Consider the following 15,834-nt stretch of genomic DNA (forward strand, 5'->3'; position numbering starts at 1 on the left):
CTTTAAGCTTCGATGTATTCATGGGCTATTGCTCTAGCTTTTCAGTCCATTTCTAGCCCTGCTTTCATGCAGTCTGTCTGGGTCTTCCACGATTTTGGATCCTTTTCCCCAGTTCATGCTGGAAAATAGATGTGTTTTGTCTACAGTTTTGTGCTCAGTGGTCCTTGAATGGAAGAAGGTAATGTTTGTTTTTAGTCTTAAGACCAAAAGGTAACTTTCTAAGCTGACGTAGAGAACGGATAAGATTCTTTTTTTTAGTCAAAATTTGACTTAACATTGACTGATTCTTGTCTTCCCCATTCTTCTAGCCTTTCAAGATTGCTTTTTGAGCAACTTGTTTATCTGTTTAACATTTTCATGTTTTATTTGTTTAGTATAAAATTAGCATTCTTTTTATTCAAGAGGGAATGGTAACTTTTATTATTATAATTTTTTCTCCTAGACCTCCTAAGTAGTAGGCTTTCTTTCCCCCTGTCTCACTTGAGTGAACCTGGATCAGTGAAGTATTCTGGGAGAGTAGGACTCATGTCCCCAGGTGGGTGGTAAACACGAGCTAAATGGTTAAGCAGGGAACTATCCTCATTTTCTGTTATGTGTTACTATTATCTCAAAATCGACCTGACAAAATTGAACTGGTAACTTTTTTTTTTCCTGGAAATATCATCTCATTTCTCTTATTACTTTGAAATATATTGAAGTTCTTACACCCAAACTTGGACATTCATTTACTTTTTGTATTTCATTTTCTATAATGTCTAAGGGCCCAAAATCATACTGGTTTTGCTTGGGCAAAGTATTCATATCTGTGTCTTTATCTTTTCCTTCTCTGTTCCCACATAGATGGTCCCAACAAAAGCACTTCTCTGTACTCCATATCCCGATAGAAGCACACTGGCTGTGTTGTGTCCCTGGCTCTTTTCCATACCGTAGTCCACAGTACCTCCAGCAATGCTGAGGAGGTCTACTCCTTCATCCCATACTCGTCTTGACCTCTGCTCATATCCCTCACTTCCAAAGGATCACACTTCTGATGTCAGTACTCCTCATTCCATTTCTTCCCACATCCTTTTAGCCTTTTGTTCATTGGTTGTCAGTCTCTTTTCTCTTGCAGTTGTCCCCTTCATTGGCGCTGGTATCCTTCCTCCTGCGTGCAAATGGACTAAAGGTTTTCACAGCCACATTCCCTTGATTCTGTTCTGTCTTCCACACTTCAATCTCTTTTCTTAATCTTTAAGGCTGTTCTCATGTTCTTGATTTTTACAGCATCCCCATAAGTTTTTATTGGCTCACATCCCTCTTCCCTATGTTTTCCACTGAAATGTTTGTCATCAGTGATCTATTCATTACTAAATCCAGTAGTATTTTCTAAGCTACCATCTTTTCTATAGAATTATTGGCCAGATGTTTGAAAATTACTACAAACATTCAACGATAATATGCTAAATGCTTGGTAAGAATAGAAAAGATGAGTGCACAAGAAATAATGTTGGGAGGAATGCATGGGCCTGAAACAAGATTAGACATGAAGGGATAAAGAACTCAGAAATTCAAAGAAATCTGGATTATGCAAGGACTGGACTCAGGGAAGATTTTTAAGGTAGATGTGAAACCTATGAAAGCTTACTTCGTTCATTGTATTTTATCATTAGAAGACTCAGTCTGCTAAAGATGTCATACACCAGAGTATAACAGAACATGGTTATTTTTTATTATAAGAAGGTGGAAAAAGGTAGATTATGCTTGTAGTGAAATACAGTGACAGGGTTCAGAGAGAGTTCATGTTATGGTTGCTTTAGTAGATCGCACAATACCTACATGCCTTCCTTGGAAGATAAAAGGAAAAGTTGATGTGCTTACAAAGTAAGAAAGTGGTATAAATTACCAAGAAATGTATTCTCCCGAAATTAAAGGGGAGATATAACTGAAAAGATGGGGTGAGAGCAGAATCTCTATCCAGTCACTATAAAGAAAGAATATTGACAAAGGGGATATTGGGAGGAATACTTTGATAACAAGCATGGCTAAAATATATAGTGCACGTGTTTTGGGAAATACAGTTGTATCAAGTGCAAGTCTTGCTGAAAAAGTGCAGTGGCTAACAATGGGAAATTTGCAAAAAACAAATTCATTTTGTTGTTCCCCCCAAGTATAGTTCACTGCCAGCGGCTACTTCACAAATTTAGTTTTTGCCTCATGGAGGGTTTTAGAATAAAATACCTAATCTGTTGATGAAAGAAATGTCTATAAACAGAGAATCAAAAGGCATTTAATCCAAAACCTTTTGAGAAAATTTATTTGTATGAAGGAACAGCTTCCCCGAGGTTATGCTGCTATTGTCAGTGGGCTAATGGTCAAGCCACTACCCACTTTTTAAGGCACCATGTTTTATTCCCCCCCTGAGGCTTTTGCTGTGTAGCCCAGGATAGCCTTGCACTCATGGTCCTCCAGACTTAGTACTTCTATTGCAAGTGAGAATCACTGTGCTCCAGCATGTGCTCTGTATTTTTAAAAGACCCATAGTCTCTCTATATGGTTGTGCTCCAAACCATTTGCAAAAACTCACACAACCAGCAGATGATCCTGAATGTTCTCAGACAACAAGGAAAATGTTGACTAATAGGGTGAATATACAGTAAAACAAGTTAAAAGCCTTAAACAATACTAAATTGACAGTTCTCTGATTCTGGGTCATTTTATGTTTGCTTTCAGTTACTTTTGCGAAGCACAAGCATACAAAGAGAATTCAGGGTAGAACAGAAGCAGAGCTCAGGACTCAGGAAACAGGATAAAGAGTTTGATTATCCAGCTGTGGCTGATTTATGGCCTCTTCTGTACTCTTGCTTTGCTAAGATTTTACCAACAGACTAACAGGAATAAATGAGTAAAAATCACAGATTTTCTTCAACACAAGCAAGCTTTTATTGTATTTTGCCATAACTTGTGACAGTTTTAGGAAGATGGTTTATTTTGTTAAGTGGGCCTTAGGAAAAATTTGCAAAATTAATTGTAGATCCAATAGCTTAAATTGGTCTTTGCTGGGGGGGGGGGGGTTAAAATACTACAGTGAGAGCACTTACAGTCTAATTTCTAAATGACCTGAGGAGAAGCTAGACATCCATTCTCTTCATTGCACAGTCATTATGGGGAGCACCCACTGTGTGTCATCACTGTTATAGAGCAGTGTCCAGTCTCAAGAGGTTCACAGTTTGTTTTAAAATCAAGAAGGATTCAATTTACTACTTTCAGCATAACACCTACTCTTGAAGATTTAGAAGCCTCCTACCTTATGCAATTATCAACTTAGTGTTGAGAAGGGCCAGTTTGACTGTTATAGAGGAGGAAGCATGTAAGCTTGTAAACATGAAAAATCTAGTATGAGAGAGAAAATTTGTTTTGTAATTGATTTTGTAATTGAAATACAAGAATTTTACAGGTTGAATTTTTTTTTTTCACGAAGTGGAGGATCTTTGAAAACCATGGAGCATTCTGTCACATTTTCTTTGTTGGAATGCTATATATATAAAATCAAGCTGATTAGAAAGCCTTGGATCTAACCCTTGGCTGCTCAGCCAACAATGGGATCCTGACTCATGCCTGGAGTTAAGTACTCAGAAATACATCTGTGCTTAAAAAAAAAAAAAAAAAAAGGCGGGGTTGCGGTGACCCATCTGCTCTGATTTTAGCTTCTCAGCATTTCTCTAAGGTCCTTTAAGCGCCAGGACCGGGTGGAAAGGGGGAGGGAAACAAGAATTCCATGTAGCATACTTGTCAAACAATGCATTTTATAAACCACTGTTGAGATTTTGACTTACAAGACACAGAGGACTCTATCATATAACATTTCTTACTAGTAGCAGTGAGTGTTCTGGCTGGAACAATCCCTTTCACTCATTGGGCTTTCTGCTGTTTTGGAATGGGGGATTGGAGCTCAAGAGTGGCTTTTACTGGTAAAAAGCAAGCTAGTGACTGACTGCAAGCATTTCCAGGCTCTGCAACTAGTAAGAAAGTAGGCTGTATACACAAAGGCTCTACCCTTAGTTTCTGAACTCTAAGGCCTATGCCCAGCACAGATTCTCCCCTACATACACATAGAAGTGCTAAAGTTTGGCTTAATGTCCTGCTGTTGCTATCTGAATATTCTCAGATACTTTAAAACAAAGGTTCTGTGTTTTTATTTTGCAATGTCCACATTTTATCTTCAGTCCTGGCCCTCACTTCCCAAGATTCTAGGCAACTGTATTTGTATCTTCAAGCGAGCATGTCTAGAGAAACTAAAGAGCATTCAAGTAAACTTAGTCATTGGGGGGAATCTTTCTAAATTTTGTGGAAAAACATGTAAAGGTATTTTTAAAGCCCTAAAGTAGTATAAACCTATTGTGAGTTTCCATCGGCATATGTTCAGCTATTATGTTTTTCCATGGTTAGACATGTTTATTTAGAAGTAAAAAGGAATCACCTGTGAGTGCCACCTGGTAATATTTATCTCCTAGCCAGCTTACCAGATGTCAAATCTCTACTATAAATATGACATTCTCCCACTATTGTTACCTCCTTCAACATTAAGAATGATAATGTGGAAAAATTCATGTTCATAGTTCTAAAATGATGTGATAGTATGCAGTTTGCTTTGCAGTTTGCTTTTTTTATCCAGTGTGACATTTGTGTACACCTGTGTTGACAACCTGCTGTATCAGTCTGTTTTTTGTCAGTTTGTACCGTAGTGTGAAACTCACTCCTGACCTACAGCCTGGCTTAGTGAGGTTGTTAAAAACCATCACCAATTGAGTTTTGTTTGGACTCTCATTCTGTCATCACCTGAGGCAAAAGATACTAACTGGCCATACTGGAAAAGCCAGACAGTGTTTACATTCATGAAAGGGATAAATAGTTTCTGCCATTCAGGATATTTTTTGTGATAATTAAACGAGACAGTTAAGCCTAGCATAGTCTAGACATGCAAAGCATAGCTGAGGACCAGCCTACCATGACACCTAAATTAGAAGATTGTACAGCCTGAAGCAAGTATATAATGGCGATCTTAAGTGTATGTTCTACATTCTTATTGTACCTAAAGCTTAATTATTAATTTTGCTTTTTTAAAGCAATAATAATTGTGTTTTACTCCTAAAAAAATCATATATCTATAAAATCACAAATTCTTAGGTTTATTTATTTTTAACCAAATTGAAATGTATTACTTCTGATACACTTTCTAAGGAATTAGAAGGCTTGAATGAGTACACTATTTGTAACACCTAAGTTCTGTTCTCTATGAAGCTGGAAAGGGATCACTAATCAAGTCATTTTCTCTTTCGTTTCTCCAAATAGCTAATAATTGTACTGAGAATTCTAAAGTTCTGTTGGCACCCAATTGTGGTGCTACATGGCAACCCTACTTGAAGTTTAAAATTTAGTACAAAAGCACACAGGTTCTCTGAAGCTTAAAAAATTTGAACAGTCCAACATTTAATGGAGTCTTCTGGTTGAAGTTTTCTTGTGTTAAGAAACCTGAGGGAGCTGGATAGGCGACTCAGCAATTGAGAGCTCTTAACTGTCCCTCATGAGGACCAACTGTGTAATAAGCCATGCATCCCTGTAAACACCTGCAATCCTAGTCCTGAGAGATCCAGCAATGTTTTCTGGGTTCAGATACACAATGTGCCTGCATACACAATGTGCACATACACTAATTGAGATCCATGTGCACATACACAAAATGAATCTTAGAAACATAGAACTATACTTTGCATCTCCCTGTGTTTCTCAAACATCATATTTTCATTATTCAACAGATTCTATACAATTCGATATAGAGAAAAAGATAAAGAGAAGAAATGGATTTTTCAACTCTGTCCAGCCACTGAAACAATCGTGGAAAATCTCAAGCCCAACACAGTTTATGAATTTGGAGTGAAAGACAACATAGAAGGTGGAATTTGGAGCAAGATTTTCAACCATAAGACTATCGTTGGAAGTGAGTGTCCGCTTGACCCAATAAAGCTTTTATTCTTTTCTAATTGTCTACTTTAAACCACTTCACTAGCTGTATAATATGAAATGAATTGATTTCCAGTTATTTCCAATGCTTAACATGTTCTAATGTTTAAGAAAATACAAAAGGAACAGAATTTAAATATTGATATTTCAGAATTTTTATAATGTGATTTTTTAAAACTAGATAATGAACAACTTGATGTTTCCAGTGATGTCACTGTAGTTCTTTGAAATATATCTTTGACCTATGAACAGTATCTAAGCTGAACAAATAAAATGCCAGTTTGTGTAAATAGCCCACAGCATGGTAGGTATTACAATTTTAAAGACAAAACAAAATGGCAGGAAGGAGTCACGCCATACAACAGGATCACATGGGAGGTTTATTGGAAAAGAAGGGAGAAGTGGGCAGAGAGGCGGACAGAGAGGGGAGATGGGCAAGGTCTGCCTTTTATAAGGAAACACAGTGAATGTGCACAGGGAGTGCTCTTAACGGCTGCAGCTGAGGACATACTCTGTCAGGACCCTAAGGGTAAGCCAGTACAGATGCCTGAATACTAACAGCAGGCAAATGGAAGTGGACACAGCCTACTACAGGGAGCCCTGAACTTCTCTTCCTTACCTTTGTACTCACACATCACTGGAATCAATGTTGAAAATGATGGTAAATGAAGCTACATGCTAAAATAGAGAGTGAGACTTGGAATTGTCCCCGCAGTGAGCTGGAATTGATTAAAGGGTAAGAAGAATAAAAATAACGCCGTTTCCTTCTTGTTTTCAGGTAAAAACAAAGTAAACGGGAAAATCCAAAGCACGTATGACCAAGTCCACACAGTGGTAGGTGCCAATTTATTTTTAAGATTTTTCTTTTTGCTTAAAAATAATTATATCTGCATTGTTTTTACTTAGATGAGAGGGACAAACGTACTGTGAGAAACTGAGGTTATCAACTCAACACTGGGTGATAAGCTGCTTTTTGTTTGGAAAATGATAGAAACATGCTCCCAAACCCTTTCTAGTTTGTTTGGAGCTCTACAATTCAGAGATTCAGTGCAGTTATTCTAGTATTTGAATAGAGTATTTTGAGTGTTTGTTTATTCTGGTGTGGTGTGGTGTGGTGGTGGTGGTGGTGGTGGTGGTGTGTGTGTGTGTGTGTGTGTGTGTGTGTGTGTGTGTGCGTGCGCGCGCGCATGCACGCACGCAGTGTGTGCATGTGTGTGTGCCCACGCGCGTGCACGCGTGCATGTACCACGCTTGTGCAGGTGCCAGAAGAGGGCACGAGGGCATCAGATTCTCTGGAACTGGAGGTAAAGGCAGCTGGAGGCCACCTAGTGTGAATCAAATGCAGTCTTCCGGCCACTGAATAGGCTGTTTTTTTCTATGACACTTTAAGAGCTGATGGATAGCTACATGTTCTATGTGCACTGATAAAGTTCAAATGTAGGTGGACTTTTCATTCTGCCAGCTCCCAAATAAACACACACAGAGGCATATATTAATCATAAACTGTTTGTCCAGTCACTCAGGATCTTATTAGATAGCTCTCTCTTAATTATCAACCAATTTTTGTTAGTCTAAGTATTTCCACGTGGTCTTATCTTACTGGAGAATGCTCCAGCATGTTACTCCTTTAGCAGCTACATGGTGTCTCTCTGGCCTCTCATCTCTGCCTCTTTTCCCCAGAGGAGACTCATCTGGTGGACCCACCTATACTTCCTGTCTAACCACTGGCCCATCAGTGTTTTATTTCTCAACCAATAAGGAATCATACATACAGAAGGGTGTCCCCCATCATTCAAATCTTTCTCCATTTGGAATGATAAGCAGCCAGTTTGGTTTTGAAAATGTTGTCCAACCTTTGCTCTGTGTGTTCCCACCTCCAGTCCTCACTGAAGCCCTAAGGGTCTGTCTACATGTCTTCACCATTTCCTCAGTTTGGTCAATGGGTCCTCAGAAGTCATTCTGTCATTTATGTCTAATGGAAGGTGTTAAAGCCATCAGTGAGAGAGATGTTTGCATGTCATCTCACATACTCAGGTATGAAGTGAAAGGTGCTATGTTACTGAGCAGGTAGATGAGGCTCCAGGTTGAGAGAATGGGCTGTGTGTTGGAATTATACAGCTTGAGAATGTACCCTTCAGTCATATGAGCACGAAAGGGCTTAGTGTGTTTAGTCTTTCTCATTGTTCTAGTCAGATCACTTGGACCCAGCTATTTCTTCTCTATCCCCAACTCCATTATCATGGTACTAGTTCCTTTTTAACTTTCCCCTGTAATTACTCCAGGGTGTGTGCTCACATCTGAAAATTTGGAACTAGGAGCCTCCAATGAGAGAGAACATGTTGTATTTGTTTTTCTGGGTCTGGGTACCAAACTATGGGCTTTTCTAGTTCCATCCATTTACCTGCAAAATTCATGATTTCATTTCTTTCACAGCCAAATAGTATTCTGTAATGTATATATTGCCACATATTCATCTGTCAGTTGAAGAACATAAGGTTGTTTCTATTTCCTGACTGTTGTGAACAGAGCATCATTGAACATGGCTGTGCAAGTATCTGTGGAGTAGGATGTTGAGTCTTTTGGGTATCGGCAACCCCCCATGCTATCCACCAACAGGAAAATCCCTCCAACTCGGCTCTAGCATTCCTTGGTTGTTCCCTTGATCTTTTGTGTTTGATGGGGTAAGATGAAATTTAAAATTTATTTTTTTTTTCTTAGTAGGAGAAAAAAACATATGGTAGATTTATTGGTAGCATTTTAGGAATTTTCCTAAATTGGGTACTCCAAATTTGGGCTAGGATAGTGCTGTCTTCTTCATTGTTTCCTGATAGGAGTACAGTGCTCTTTATCTTAAGTTTGAATTGGTCTACCCTGTCAGCTGTCAGATACTGAGATGGTGATGACTGCTTTCTTCTTGGCCTCATTTGATTGGCACTCTTTTGTCCATCTAAATTACATTATTATTGAATTGGTTTCCAGGTTATAGACATTTTAATTATTTTTAATTTGATATAATTAAATGCTTATTAACAATTTAGGTTTTTAAGGCTCTTTAGTATGAATGGATAAATTTCTTTCTAAGATGATTATCTCAACTTATGATTTTTGAAGTAGCTAACAAGAGTTTATCTTGCTTATCCATAGTATATATTTTTTGTTGCTAACGTTTTTGTTTAATATAATATTTTAAAAGTTATATTTCCCATTTCTGTGAATGCTGATAAAGTGGTACTATCTTTGCTTTGGTTTTCCATTTATTGGCCATTAGTTGTGGGTCTTTATTACCTTGCAATTGTGTAAATATTTTTCCTGACTAGTTTAAAGACTTTATTGACAAAATAATTCTTTGCAATGGTATCTAGAAATACTTTTCTTACATTGCTACCAACTTTGTTGGTGGCAATTGCTGAAAGAGTCAAGTCTTAGAAATGTGCTTCATCGGGCTGGAGAGATGGCTCAGCCGTTAAAGGCTAGGCTCACAACCAAAAACATAAGAAATGTGCTTCATCCATTAAACTTTCATCATGACAAAAGATGAATATATATCTCCCTTTTTAATTTTAGTTTTTGTAGCTATTCAACTCTAAACTCTGGGTTTTGCTTTGTTATGGTGTACTGCAAGGATCAGCAGTTGGTCTAGTGGCCTGGATTGAATAATGATACTGTCTAAAGTCCCTTTGATTTTTGTATTTCTGGAGTCAGGTCAGTATTATATATGAAAAGCAAACCTGCTACACTGCATGGGAAGGATAAGCAGTTCCTGTTTCATCCCCTTATAGAACATTCATTCTTTGTTGTAAATGGTTTCCTAGGCAACAAATCTTATCCATTACCCTCTTATCTGTCTTGCCTAATCTTTATTTGACTTACTGATGTCATTTCTTTCATTCCTTCTTTTTCAACTCCACCTGTCAATCATTTTTATTTATTTTTGACTGAATACTTCATGTAGGATGCATTACTCGGTGTGATTGAGAAAGACGATTGGTACTTTGCCACAGCAGAATTTAATTTCTTTTTCCTTTTCATAAACAGCTGTGATAGGGCTAGAGAGGAGCTTCCTGCATCTGTGACACAGAGCCAAGGTTGTATCACTCCCATGTGTGAGGTGGAGTACCTCCAAATCCAGCCAGCTGTGATGAGCTGTACTTTAAAACTCTTGGTTATTTCCAAAGGAAAACCCGAGTTTATTGAACAGATGCTTCAAAGCTACTCTGTGAATCTCTTTATGAATATCCTTTGGATAGCAGAAAAGTGTCTCAGGAAGTAACTTCTGATAGTCCTGAGACATGGGGAAGTTGCAAAGGGGTCACGCAGGACAGCCATTGGCGATGTGATGTGGTCTCATAGAACCCATTTATGAAGTTGACTTGTTATTTCAGTCCAAATCTAGTCTAAGTATTCACCCATGTCTTCTGTGAAACTGACGTTAAAAGGCAGTATTTCAAGAGGCAAACAATATTTTTGTTTTAAGTAAAAGACTCATTGAAGACTATTTTCATTCAATACTCTCATGTCTAAATCTTTGAAACCACAAAATATCGTAACATCCTACTAAAAGAAGTATTTGATACAGGAAAAGTATTTTAACATTAGGCTTTTAAAAATAGACAAATAATAATTAGGCTAAAAGTTTGTGCATTAAACCTTACCCCATCTTGTGCCTCTGATCACATTCACGTACTGTAGTTTATATATCCAGGTATGTGTTCTGTTGGCAGGCCCCACACAAGTTGTGCCAGGGACATGTGGGAAGGTTTCTTCTGATCGGTTAGTTAGTATCTCTGTTTTACCAGTTGTTAAGTACCTTCAAAGATGTGACTCTTTCCTTTACCTCTAAGATAACAAAGAATAAGCATAAATAAAACTCTTACTTTCATATATAACACAAATGCATCACTTGAATTGGATATAAGAAACAAAATGTTTATCATACTATTTGTGATGTTTTTCTTCTTAGAGTCCATTATATCCCTTTTTCTTCTTTATTTATTCTCTCATATGTTACATCCTGACCACAGTTTCCCCACCCTCTTCCCAGTCACTCCTCTCAACATGCCCTCTCCCACATATCTCCGTTCCCTTCAGAAAAGGCAGGCTTCCCAGGGATATGAACCAAACATAGCATATCAAATTACAATAAGACTAGGCACATCCCTTCATATTACGGCAGAATGAAACAACCCAGTGGGAGGAAAGGGATCCCCAAAGCAGGAAAAAGAGTCAGACAGTCCCTGTTGCTGCTGCTGTTAGTGGTCTCACAAGAACACAACGTTACATAACCATAGCTTATAGGTAGATCAGTGCCACTTCAGTCTCTGTGAGCCCCTATGAGCCCAGGTTACTTCACTCTGTGGGCTGTATTCTTGTGGTATACTTCATTTTATCCCACCCCCTTTTCATTATGTTCCTTTTTGTGTAATATTTTTATTTATTCCTTGAACACATGACATTACAATATTTTTATGAAAATAAGTATCTGTTACCTGATGCTTGTTATTAGTTTTTTTAAATGAAGTTTCAAAACATTTTCTCTTTAAAAATTCTTTAATCTATTCAATAAACAACACTAGTTATTGAAGTATGTACTACATTTGATTATATTTTGAAATGTAAAGTTATTTGGTGCAACTTTTCTGAGAATCTGTGTTCCTTTAAACTAAGATGCTATTTATATCTTTTCATTTTTTCCATTCAAACTCTAACTACTATAGGAAGGATCCCCCATTGTCTCCTCTTAAAATTCCCATGGTTGCACTGAAAGTTTCTAATACATGGTTTTGAAGAGCATATTCAAACCATAGCACCATGACAGCTCACTAAGGTGGTATGAATGTGTGAAGTATAAGACTTGATCAGATGGGTAAACAAAGAATTACCTTATGGTTCCACTTACATCTTAAAATTATATAGCATGAACATAACAAGCACCCTTCATTGTTAACATCTGTTCTCTTAAGCAGAAATTTAAATAATGAACTCATACATTTACACATTACAACACACACACACACACACACACACACACACACACACGCACAAACACATGTGCGCATGCACCCAGAAGTTTATGTCTTATTTCAGCTAACCAGAAACTTAAGGACTTTCAAAAAAAAAAGGAACATGTTAGAGACAATTTGAGCCAGATGTTAGACTGAAACAGTATGTTTTGTAACTTTCATTAGAACATCCCCAAATGAATTAAAAGCAGAATTTAAAATGTCCAAGTACTTCTCATGTGGTTTGGCTCTTGGGTTCTTGAAATTAGATTTTGAACACCCCTTAACTCCTTCCCAAATAGACAGCTGCAGCATCCCAGGACCGGACAGTATAATTAAAACCATGAAAATGCCAAATGGACGAACCTTCTAACAGCCTCCCTCATTAGCACTGCTATTAAAGCTAACTTTCTGAATTTAACATTCTTTGTGTGGCTGCTGCTGCTGCATTTCTACATAGTCAAAGGCTTTCTCTGGTCATGACAATAGTATAACAGAATGACAGAACACCCCCACTCAGTTTACCTCCATTGGCTTTTCCTTTTTACCTTAGTGCTATTTTCACACTCAGCAGCAACAGCTGTGTATTCTGTGATTGCCCTGCTCAAGGTATAGCACCGTGTGCTTATAGCACCATGTTCAAGACTAGAACAACCTAAGATGTCTTTAAAGAGACAGGGTTTACTTTTAAAATAAAAGGTAATTTATCTCTTACAGAGAAGTAATGATTATATTTACCTCCTGAAATGTTGCAGACATTTGCTAAATGAGGAATAGAAAGACATAGTGGTGGATGTTGCAGAAAGATTGGGTAGGGGTCAACAAGTTGAAGAGTAAAGTTAGACAGCAGAGAAACTGCCAAAGAACATCCTTGGCATGGTGTTACTTGTGGACAGCAGTATTGTACTTGTGTGTGTCTGTTTGGTAGTTTTGCATGGCTATAAGAAGATGACACAGACTTGGGTGATCCATGATTGTTATCAGCGCTTTCCTGCCAGCCTGGTCCCACAGCCTCAAATAATACACAGAGACAATTAATTATGAAACTGCTGGCGAGTTACTAGCATTTCTTATTGGTTAGCTCTGTCTAAATTATTAACCCATAATTACTAATATATGTATTTTTACATGGTGTTATCTTACCGAGAATGCCAGACTCACACTTCCTCTTTCTGAGATCACATTGTGACTCCATCCTACATTTCCCAGAATCTTCCAGCTCTCCTAGTCCAACCCATCCTGCTTTCCTATTGGCCAACAGTGGTTTATTCATTAACCAATAAGAGAAACATATTTACAGAATGACATCTCTCATCACATAATGACCATAATATATGCTTTATATAATTCTAAAGGTTGGGCAGTCTAAGATTAAGGAGTTGGTCGGTAAAAGACTTCATTATGTGTTATCCTGTGCCAGGAAGCAAAATGAAAAGAGGGAGAGGGAGACAAACTTGGCTTTTTTATTGGTGTCTTAGATCTAGAATGTTTAGCTTATGACTTCAACTCAAGGAAATTTTAGTATATTCTGCCAGTCCATCCCAGGAGTAACTATGGCTGCAGAGTCACTGGGTACCTTTAGGAGATGCCCAGCATCTTCCTGGCCTTGTGATCCACTCAGGAAAAAGGGTATTACTTAGGCTTTACTTAAGCTTACACAAACTCTAAGGTGGGACACTTGGTAAGGAGGGATATTATCCTTTAGGCAACCTGCATCTGCTGGCAAAGCTTTCTGAAGAATAACTGTAGGATATAATAAGCACCAGATGACCAAGGTTTTCAAGAATGAGGAAGATAATATCTAGTTCCCAGAGATTTAGCTTCAGGCTGGGTGACTGGTGAACTAAGGGAATGCATTATCATTTTGAAGAAATCTCAAGCCAAATTGAAAAATAATTTTAATGGCCATCCACATCAATCACATATTTGCCTACAGGCAATATGATGGAGGCATTTTCTCAATTGAGGTCCCTTTTCATAGATAACTCTAGGTTGTGTCAAGTTGACCAGAAAGAATAATCAGGAATCCCATGGTGTTCTTGGCTACACCAGCAATAGAGATGGCTCATGATCTAGTTGCCTCTATTAGTTTGTGTCTGCTAATACTGCTGTATTGAAGATTAAAATTTTAATGTGTGTACTTTGAGGGATATATTCAGATTGTAGTACAACACCAGCCAACCCTATATGGCAGCCTGAAATCCTGTTGCTACCTCACTCCCCATACTCTAGTTCCATATGTCTGTCTATACCTATGGCTTCAGCATAATTCACCAATGTCCATAGGAACAAGCCTATGAGCAAGGGAAGAGTGGTGGCTGTTTTTAAAGCACTGAACATAAAACACAAGTGAGACTGGGCTATAATTGATTAAATCCTGGTATCTTACGATTTAACACATTTTGTGTCCTAGTGATTTAAGGCGACAGATATTTCCTTCCACTTCATTAGCAGGCACAGAGGAAGGACTCACAATGTGGATTTCTTGGTGGGAACTTTAGTCCTTGGCAGATACACTGAAGAGCTGTACTTAATATCCTTTAAAAAAAACAAGCCTATCTGCTAAGATGTAGGCATTTGTTCACTGGTTTGGTCTTACTCTTTGGATTACAGATTAGGAAAAAGAGCAATTACAGATCTAGAAAGAAATGCATTCTGCAGCTAAATCTTTTCCTTATTTTTGGCAGCACACCCTGTACCTATATTCTTGTCATCAACTTAATAAAATATTGGTCAGTTTGCAAGCAAGAACTCAGAACAGAAACTTTTTTCCATCCATGTGATGAGTGGAATAGTTTCCATTTGTCAAAAAAAAAAAAAAAAAGTTCATGTGAGACAAATCACCATAGCATAAGAACTATAAATTGGTGTGATTTAGTTCAAAGGTGCTCAACACAGGCGTGTGTAGACATTTCTGCTATAGTGTGTTAACAGCCTTTGAGAAACCTCACATTCTGTAAAATACTATGATAGGACTCCTAGGGCAAGTGAGCAGGATATTCAGATGTCTTTATAACTGTAGCCATAGACCTATTAGGACTAGAAAGACAATCTGGATTCTTACATGAGAGGCTCCTGTAACTGAAGTTTGCTCCCTCAGGCATGTAGAATTCTCAGAAGTCTTAATCTCATGGATGTAGAGAAATCAGTGGAAAGAGGAACACCAAGGAAGGAGGAAATGTTAAAGTTTCACTTAGACAGGAGAGAAAGGGTTTTTGAGAATGGTCACACACTAGAAAGCAATGATCAAATTTATTGAAATGTGATTAAAATGTCTCACCACAAAAATGGCAGGTCATATTATATAATTTTGTCAAAACATCACGTTGTATCTTAGGAGCATTACATATGTATAAACAAATTTTAAACTATGAATTGCAAGAAAACCAAATATGAGCTTTTGAATGTAGAAATAAAATTCTTAGAAATGGTAGGTAGAAAAATATGCGGGGAGTACCTTCACAGCACAAGCAGGGCAGTGTTAGGGCGGCTATTATGGGGGGGGGTATAGAGTGGCAGAGGCTGGTCTGTCCTTGTGGGAACCATACAGGTACCACAGTGACGAAGCCAGAATGGATCTTTCTGCCACTGTGAGCTCATAACTAACAATATTTTTTGGCTATGAATGTTTGTTTCTCTTGTTCTTCTATTCATATGGTTTTCCTGTTCTTGCCTTGGCAAAATTATGGCAATTATTTTTCAGTCATTGCCTTGTCTGCCAGTGGTGGATGATCTGAGTTGCAGTATGGAAGCATGTGTGACAGGTGAAATAATATGAAAACACTTTTCTCTGATTAGAACTATTGTAACTCACTTGTTTATGGAACTTGTAAAGGTA

At 37.9% G+C, this 15,834-nt stretch overlaps 1 protein-coding gene across 1 annotated transcript in view; it reads left to right on the plus strand.

Moving 5' to 3' along the window:
- Positions 1-15,834, plus strand: part of Abi3bp (ABI family member 3 binding protein) — a 158,111-nt gene that overhangs the window by 40,491 nt on the left and 101,786 nt on the right. The window contains exons 5-6 of the mRNA XM_051191629.1: positions 5,793-5,974; positions 6,776-6,831. Coding sequence (XP_051047586.1) covers positions 5,793-5,974; positions 6,776-6,831 — 238 coding nt within the window. The remainder of the gene's footprint in view (positions 1-5,792; positions 5,975-6,775; positions 6,832-15,834) is intronic.

Source organism: Phodopus roborovskii, unplaced genomic scaffold (assembly GCF_943737965.1).
Source record: "Phodopus roborovskii unplaced genomic scaffold, PHOROB, whole genome shotgun sequence".
NCBI lineage: Eukaryota > Metazoa > Chordata > Mammalia > Rodentia > Cricetidae > Phodopus > Phodopus roborovskii.